At 33.6% G+C, this 9,508-nt stretch overlaps 1 protein-coding gene across 2 annotated transcripts; it reads right to left on the bottom strand.

Annotated features, from left to right (window-relative positions):
• Positions 1 to 713: 713 nt before the first annotated feature.
• On the bottom strand, positions 714 to 8,675 carry LOC141451726 (facilitated trehalose transporter Tret1-like). Of its 2 annotated transcripts, XM_074123309.1 has the most exons (4): positions 8,493 to 8,675; positions 3,417 to 3,594; positions 2,708 to 2,892; positions 2,435 to 2,577 (listed from the first exon to the last, which is right to left on the bottom strand). In XM_074123309.1, exons 1-4 carry the CDS (start codon positions 8,560 to 8,562, stop codon positions 2,567 to 2,569), a joined length of 444 nt encoding a protein of 147 aa, XP_073979410.1. In that variant the 5' UTR covers positions 8,563 to 8,675; the 3' UTR covers positions 2,435 to 2,566. The 2 variants fall into 2 exon arrangements, with proteins under 2 accessions (XP_073979409.1, XP_073979410.1); XM_074123308.1 differs by having other exon boundaries at positions 714 to 2,892; positions 8,493 to 8,672.
• Positions 8,676 to 9,508: the final 833 nt, after the last annotated feature.

Here is a 9,508-nt window from a genome sequence, read left to right as displayed (position 1 = left end):
CAAATCATCCATCCTAAGTTTAAATATTATATAAAGTTTTATTACTTTTGCTAGGAACTTTTAAAAAGCCTAAGAGAGAATTCTAATGTATAGTTAGACATTTAGGTTTATCACTGAATGCCATTTTACAATTACAATAAGCAAAAAAAAAGTTTAGATACTTTTAATCGATCCCCGGACACACTACTCAAAGAAAATTGTGTTTATTGTAGCAGCAAACATTTGCTACAAGTTTTGTTTATACTTTATTTTTCCTTTTTATAGTTGTTTATTCCGGCTACTATCTTTAATATCTTTCTATCATTCTCGCACACATTAAGTACAATTTGTGTTTACATTGTAAGAAAATACAATCATATCCTTTTATTTTAACCAACTTTCATTAAATGATGTTTACACACTCTAACGGCTCTGAATTCTTAATACTAATTTTGCGAATCACATTCTTTATACTAAGTTATCACGGTAAATTTATATTTTCTAAGATTCCTTCAATTCGACATTGGATCCAAAAATCAACCAAATTCTCAATTACTTCCTTCCCGTATTATTTTCATTGCTGAGCGTGAATTTTTAATAATAATAAAAAGTACTGCTTAAATAGATTCAGTATTTTTTGGGGGGGACCACATCATCGTCAGTGGTTATACTTTCTTTTTTTCTTGCAAAGGATGTATTTTTCTGCAAAGTGATTGCATTAAATTAAAATCACATTTTAAATTAATTTTACCACATGTTTTATTTTTGTGATTTTATTGCTTACTCTCTAAACCAATAAAAAAAATTCAAAAATACAAATACGTATTAATAATTTAGTAAAAAGTTGATTAGATATTTATTTTAGGATCTTACTTTAAGATTAAAAATAATCAAATTTTAAAAAAAAAAATCTCACAGTCACAATTTACAAAGTTAATCATCACATAATTAAACCTCATATTAGATCATAAATTAATTAAACTAATATTCATTAATCCTAATAATATATATTTTTCTTTACTTTTCCGAACTTTACCAGTTTTCACCAAGTTTTACAAATAATTTGTTTACTTAATAATGTGTATTAAGTTAAACAATTGATTCCTCTTTAATGTCAAAGTGCATTTTCCTCTTGATACATAAACCGTTTTTTTTTTTTGGCAGACAATGGATGCAGGGAGTTCTTAGAATTTTAAGATAAATCTTTACAGGAGAACATTCCAATCAAGGAACTCACGAAATAGCTGGAGACAAGATACAGAGAGAGATAAGAGGAAGTCTTTCACAAAATGCTGCATCAAACTGTTTATATCTTAATTGTTAACATAGTAAGTAGAAAACACTTATACCCTACGCACGATTTGAAAAAATAACAAGATCGTCGCCAATATCCTTTTTTTTTTTTTTTGTAAAACTTGGTGTTCATTCTATTAAATTAACAAGTTATAAAAAACCAAAATTCTATCACATTGTTTTAGGGTAAAACGTACACTTTATTATCAAAAAGGTATACTATATACAATCAGTAGAATAAGGACGTTTCTAGCTCTGTCACATGAACAATCAGAATATCCATAAATAGTTGCTTGTAAAGTTCAACTAAGATGAACTAATTCTTCCAACACCCAATCTCTAATAAGCTTTAAAAGAATCAGATTAAGAAATCGTAATGTGACTGAGCCAGAAACATCTATATTCCAATCTCTTGCTAAAATATAACCTAGAATTTGTACGTAAACTTGAGAAAATTAAATAAAAAATCACAGTTACTTGGATTCAGTAATGTCTTTAATTTCTTTATTAATTTCAGCAAAAGTTTTACCAGCTGATTCGGTTAAATAGAATACAACTAAAAATATAGAAATTATGGCAAAAACCGCGAAAATTATAAAGTTCATATAAATACCTATGGATTCATTTATTGAAGTATATAATCTCAACTGTATGAAGATACATATAGCCGAAGTTAGGCTGGTGATAGCGCTTCCTTTACTTCGGATATGTGTGGGAAAATATTCAGACTTGATGGTTGGCATCAACTGAACAAGACCGGTGTTCGAGAATATACAGAAACCCATCAAGTTCAAGTATAAGACCCACACATAGGGCAGCACATCAATTCGGCTATGCTCCAACAGGTAGTAATAAACTGCGACTATGATATTTGTAACAGCACATCCGGCCAGCGAGAACAACAGCATGGCTTTCCTGCCGACGCTGTCCGAAAAGAATGAGGAGATGAAAGCTGTTAGTGCGAATACTATGCCCATAAATATTGATAGTTCACTTGGTGTAAACATATTATTGCCGACCTTACTTAAAGCTTCTTCTGCGTATACTGTAAACGTTATTATACCAATCATATACCTAGAAATGCACACCATCTGTACAATGAACAGGGCACGCCTATTACTTCTTGTTGCTATCAATTCTGTCCAATTTGCTGAATTCTTCATATCATCTCTGACAGCCTCTTCAATCTGTTTATATTCCACTTCAATGTCTTTACCATGTCTTAGCCATTTCAACGAAGATTCTGCTCTAGCTGGTTCGTTTATCATAAAGTAATAGTATGGCGATTCAGGCATCAACGCGAAACTAACACAAAACAATAATGGTAAAGCTGTTAAAGTCAGTATATAATGATCAAAGTTCAGATAATTGCCTAAAGTGTACACATATAAAATTCCTAGATTCCAGAAAACAGTAAAATAACCGACAAGAGTACCTCTTCGTTTTGGATGAGAAGTTTCAGCCACATAAACTGAACATACACAGTCGGCTATTGCTAATAAAAATCCTTGTAATATACGAGCTATGTAAAACACAATGATATTCTTTGTAAATGCTGTCAACAACCAGATGGCGAGGTAAATTGGTCCAGAAGACAGTATTAAAGATTTTCTTCCCCATCTGTAAACAAACAAACAGAAAATACTTAAGTCCAAGCAAACTCCCGAATAAGGTATGCTACAGTAACAGCTAATAACCTACAATGAAGAACTATTTCGTCTAAATTCTGAACCTGTTGTTTGGCCGCAGGTTTTGCACTAGCGAAGAGACGGCTCTACGATACTGTTCCAGCTTATCGATCATCAAGAATCGATCAGAAAACGATTTATTGCTCTTGGTAGTAATTGTTTATTAAAAGGACTTAGCTTTTAACGTAGAATTAGCAATGATGATTTTAGCCTATACGCGCGTTCCAGTTCTTAAATTTTCTTAAGTTCCGGAAATTATTAAATGTTTATTGTAAATCATCGTTATTCCTCAGATGATCATTCCCGCTCATTACAATGTACAACATAACTCTCGGCGCAGCAATAAGGTTTTATTCAAAATCACAGAGTACATAATATAAAGTGAACAAATAATTTTAATGTACTCGTAAGTAATAGTTGCAAAATACTTTTTTTTTTAGAACTCATTTTCTATACCTGTCTGCAATGTATGCTGAAGGAATACAACCAATAATTGCTCCAACTTCTATGATTGAGGTTAACCATGCAAATTCTGAGGTTGTCATCTGTAGTTCATGATTTCCTTTGATCAACCAGATGGAATAGGGTGCCATCCAGTAATAACAGGTGGCTGCTATCATTATGGAAAGGTAACCTGCAAAAATAAATTTTCATTAGAAGTTACATTAGTTATTGATACTTAAATTTAATCTATGGTCAGCATTATTATGGATAATAAAGTGCCACAATCAATTAGAATCAGGTATAATCAGAAATCGTTTAGTAGACACCATAAAATCCTCGTTTTAGCTGGTCCAATATTGTCATAGGGGTTTCCCTGGATTTAGACCAGAATTTTCGCATCCTGGTTTCCTGAGAAACTTTTAGTGCATATTTCCTCTTGCCTACTAACTCCCGAAGACCTGCTAATCCATTGGAAAGTATTCTCCAGCCTTCTGGCACCATGCTCTACAATTGTACAGGTGTTCCAGACATCTGTCCATTAGCCAATAGACACTGCCTCTGGTTTCTTTCCATGGCCATCTCAATACCATTGTAGAATGGTCTGATTGACGTACAAAATTCAAGTTCAAAAAAGCAAATTCACCCGTAAAATGAAGCGTCATTTCAATCCATCGAATAGGGATAAGATTTTTCCATGCTTATTATTTAACGAATTAAAATACTTTTTCTATGATGATGTGCAATCAATACTCTCGCCTATCTCTCCAATCATCTAATCATCCATACAAATCTTGAGCCCTTCCAAAGGGCCTGGAACATTCTTAGCTATCAAAAATCCCTCAAACGGATGTCCACTAAACTAATCATTTTTTGTTCACTAACAGCATGGCGCAGTTAGAGCGTAGTGCATTTAAGAAAATACATATTTAAAATAAAATAAAATGTTGTAAACAGGAAAATAACTATTCTAGTTATTTCTATCAGAGGTGAGACCAAGTTTGGACGTTTTCCCAATTGGTTTTATTTCTGTAAATATAAGAAATATATTTATATTACAGTTGGCAATGAACTTTCTTATGTCAGCTGTTCACTAAAGCAGCTATGTATTTTTTTCTTTAATTTAAAATAATGTTTTGTATTAGATTACAATTTATCAACAACGTTTCATATTACAGTACTTGTTTCCTTTCCTCTTGTCTTTAAACCTTTATTTATGTAACGATATTTATAATTAGAATCGATTAAATAAATATATGTAAATATATTTTTTTTAAAGATTTCTCCCATTTAAAATGAAATCAACAATGAAACTCTATTTATAACAGTTACGAAATATTTAATGCGCGATGTTGTCATTGGCCCCACATAATTTGGCACGTGGCAGCTTCCTATGTTTGGTTGTTCGTAGAAAGAAAAAAAAAACAATTAAGTCTTTGCTGTGAGAAAACAACTCACACGACATACTCATAAATATGAAAAAAGTTTTGCGTTTTTTTTTTGGCTATTTTGATTGGTTAAAAGACAAATGACTTACCACTGATTCATTTTTCAAAGCTCAACACCTATTGAAATTAATCATTTTAAGTCAACTTTGCGCCAGTAATTCAATTTATCATTCTTTGGTAGCAAAGAATTCTATTTTAATGCAACATATTTTTATCTTCTAAAAATTTTTACTACGCGTAAAATGAGCTATGGATCTGAATAATTAATGTTTGAAAGAGCTAGTTCTGTAATTTGGACAATGTTTGAAAGAACTAGTTCTGTACTTTGGACAATGTTTGAAAGAGGTAGTTCTGTGCTTTGGGCAATGTGAGAAACAGCTAGTTCTGTGCTGTGGACAATGTGGTGAAAGAGCTAGTTCTGTGCTTTGGACAATGTGTGAAAGAGCTAGTTCTGTGCTGTGGACAATGTTTGAAAGAGCTAGTTCTGTGCTTTGGACAATATTTGAAAGAGAGTTCTGTGCTGTGGACAATGTTTGAAAGAGCTAGTTCTGTGCTGTGGACAATGTTTGAAAGAGCTAGTTCTGTGTTTTGGACAATGTGCGAAAGAGCTAGTTCTGTGCTGTGGACAATGTGTGAAAGAGCTAGTTCTGTGCTGTGGACAACGTTTGAAAGAGCTAGTTCTGTGTTTTGGACAATTTGAGAAAAAGCTAGTTCAGTACTTTGGACAATGTTTGAAAGAGCTAGTTCTGTGATTTATTTGAAAGAGAGTTCTGTGCTGTGGACAATGTTTGAAAAAGCTAGTTCTGTGCTTTGGACAATGTGTGAAAGAGCTAGTTCTGTGCTGTGGACAATGTTTGAAAGAGCTAGTTCTGTGTTTTGGACAATTTGAGAAAAAGCTAGTTCTGTGCTTTGGACAATGTGAGAAAGAGCTAGTTCTGTGCTTTGGACAATGTGTGAAAGAGCTAGTTCTTTGCTGTGGACAATGTGAGAAAGAGCTAGTACTGTACTTTGGACAATGTGAGAAAGAGCTAGTTCTGTGCTTTGGACAATGTGTGAAAGAGCTAGTTCTTTGCTGTGGACAATGTGAGAAAGAGCTAGTACTGTACTTTGGACAATGTGAGAAAGCCGACAAAAACTAAAAATAGAAAAATCGATCACTCATTTTTTTTTTGTAATAGAAGAGAGTATCGATATATATTGTACTTTTCTCAAAAAGCATTCATGGACAAACAGATTGATAGCAGAAAAATCGTTAACTTGTAGCATGCTAATTCTTTTTGTTTACAAGCAAAAATTTAAAAAATGGTCGCATAATGTATTACGTAAATATTTTTAAATTAAAAAAAAAATTTTCAAATAATGAAATGCATCAAACTCGGTTATAATTCTTATACAATTGTGTTTTATTTCGCCATATACTGGTTGCACACACCCAGTTTTTGTCGTGCTTTTAAAAGGTTTATCAAACCGGTTCAATAAAGCAAAACAACTTAATTCTACTGAATAAACTTCAAAATATAATAATAATACATAAGATTTTTATTAACCAAATTTCTCTTATTATTTACTTTGTTGCAAACTTTATGAAAATTGAGGTTACATTTGTGAAATTTATGTCTTAACGATATCTACTCATCCATAGAAAGATACAGATGTGGAAATATGCTCTTGGTATAATTGGTCCAATTGAGGAGATTCAGAACGTGGGAATTAGAAGGTTTTACATGACTCTCGAGTTTGAGTACTAATATTTCAAGTTTAGTAAATGATGGACAGTATAAAGTATTACACCCATATGTATCCTGATACGTGCATATAAAAGATTGTAAATGGATGAAGTAATTTGAAAAATTTCTAATCAAAATGTAGTAAAAGATAGAAATAAACAATTGGAAGTAAATTGAGCTAGTATATGACCCAAGTCATAAGAGGACCTGGTGAAAATAGGAATAGCAAACTGGAGAAGACATCTAGATGGCTGGAAATTAAACCTTTAGGAAGGCCAAAGTTCATCCAGGGTCTGTAGAGCCTGGGTATAAGTAAGTAGTATTATAAGTCCCCAAGTACTGGGGCATTTGGCTTTGTCCTGTCTTGCTGCCGGCAATTATGTGATTGGATAATGGTTGCCTACTTTATAATGTCTTAATAAAGGGATTTAAGGGCAGCTTAGGCGATATATTTTATTTTATGCTTTTTTTTAAACCATTGTCCGTTGTGAAAAAAAAAAAGGAATGCAGAAGAAAACGAGTCATTTTATGCAGTTTATCCTGGCATGGGACCAGACTTTATTATTTGGAGATACAGGAAATTCCAACGTATCATGCTAAAATGTTGCCTAAATTGATCATTTTCCTACCTAGCATTACCTAAGCATTTACGTATAGTCGGCTTAAAGTTTAATTCGAATCGAATAATTGTCATAGTTGAGTAAAATTGTAGGTAATTGAATATTTTTATGCAAATAGACATTAGATAAATTTACAGGAGTTCATAATCTGTCGGTAATACGATATGTTCATCACATATTGTAAACGTAGTGTAGCCGACCTCAGGAAGGAAGTCAGTATTCTATTATTGATTACTGCATCTGTAGAAAGAAGACCTCACTTGTGGTGGAAGACATACAGATACATGGAATGTGGTACAGTCCATTTCCTACTCGAAATCTCTTCCTTGCAGAAATCTCTGAATGATGCAAAATTGCATCCAATCCTGCTCTTGAATTATGTACAATATATAAAAAAAAATTAAACTAGAAACTAGAGCCGGAAATGCAGAGAAAGAGGATGAATAACATATTGTGAAATGGTGTTTACATGAGGTAACGTAGTACCTTGGCCCTGAACTGGTAACCCTTAAGGAAGGGAGAAGACCATATAAGTAAGGGGTAACCCTTAAGGAAGGGAGAAGACCATATAAGTAAGGGGTAACCCTTAAGGAAGGGAGAAGACCATATAAGTAAGGGGTAACCCTTAAGGAAGGGAGAAGACCATATAAGTAAGGGGTAACCCTTAAGGAAGGGAGAAGACCATATAAGTAAGGGGTAACCCTTAAGGAAGGGAGAAGACCATATAAGTAAGGGGTAACCCTTAAGGAAGGGAGAAGACCATATAAGTAAGGGGTAACCCTTAAGGAAGGGAGAAGACCATATAAGTAAGGGGTAACCCTTAAGGAAGGGAGAAGACCATATAAGTAAGGGGTAACCCTTAAGGAAGGGAGAAGACCATATAAGTAAGGGGTAACCCTTTTTTTTTTTCTGTTTTAAGGCAGTTTGTAAATAGATAGGGATAAGCTCCCTCCTAAAGATCATTTCCGGGTAAGGTTAGGTTTTTGTGGGTAATGCTAATAAGAATGGAGTACAGATCTTACTTTCACAATTTGGTGTAAATGTTCATGTAGAGATCTTAAAAATTTAGTTAGAGGAAGTCAAGAGAGGAGATTCAATTTAAGATTATCTTTTCCGGACAGCTGTAGGAATGAGAAATTAGAGAATTAATAATAATAATAAAAAAAAGAAGTAGTTGAACGAACTGAGAACGCAGTAAAAGATGTTGGTCTATTTTCAAAGTTAAGATTTAACAGCAAATTTTTGGCGTCTACAATGAAAAGTCTTATGTTAATTAACAATCATCCGGCTACTTACAAGACAAAGAGGTAAGCACTTGACGAAACAATGGATTTCTAGTCCATTTGAAGAAAATATCGTCCAACATAATGGTACACTAGACATTTAAGTCCCGCTAGATTGGTTCGTAGATCTTAGAGCCCGGCTCTTCGTTAGAACTAGAATCACCACTCGACGAGCAATTAGAAATAACTGGCAACACTTCATGTATATCTTCGCCAGCCGTCTTACTTTAGGAGGTAGTACGTCACACACACTGTAATGACGCTTTAACCATGATGTCATGGCATTAATTTCTTCTAAATACTATTCAAGCTATACTCTTGATACAGTTTTTTCTTACCCTCCTCCAAGAGGTAGTACTGAAATCTTTGAAGATATATTTTTAAACTCCCATTATTGGAGCACCGCCCTTTTTTGGGAGAAAATTTTAACTTACACCTCAAAAATGCCCAAAAATAATTATTTAAATAAAATTTTTTTTAGCGTTCGCAGTTTTGATTAAATTGTTGGAGATATTTATGTACAATAACAAAAAAAAAATCACTGTCAAATTAATAATCAAATTAGTAAAGTGATATTCACGGTTTAAAAGCAGTAGAAAAGAGAATAGAAATTTGGCAAAGAAGCGTTGAGAGGAGCATGCTAAGCATAAAGAGAAGAGACAGGATCAGAAGCCAAATTATAAGGGAAAGAACTTCAGTGAGAGACGCCGCTCGGTGCTGTAAGAAGTTATAGTGGGAGTGGCCAGAACAGATACCCATAGATGGACAAAGATGGTTACTGAGTAGTTACCTTTAGAAGGAAAAAGGAAAAAAGATAGCGCAAAAGATGGTCCAGACGAGATGAAAGAAGAAGAGGGAGCCAGCTGGATGAGGAAAGCGGAAGACAGAGCCTACAGGAACCAGAAATGTGAGCAGATGGAGAAATCAGGGAACTCTTATCCTTAGGTACGGCTGGTTACCGTCAAAGGACCAATACTCCCATAAAGGAAGGCCTACATATTTACAGCAGAATGGTTCAATGAACAATTA

This window comes from Rhodnius prolixus, unplaced genomic scaffold (assembly GCF_049639745.1).
Source record: "Rhodnius prolixus isolate KJV_2025 unplaced genomic scaffold, Rpr scaffold_14, whole genome shotgun sequence".
Lineage (NCBI taxonomy): Eukaryota > Metazoa > Arthropoda > Insecta > Hemiptera > Reduviidae > Rhodnius > Rhodnius prolixus.
This window is presented reverse-complemented; position numbering and strand designations above follow the sequence as displayed.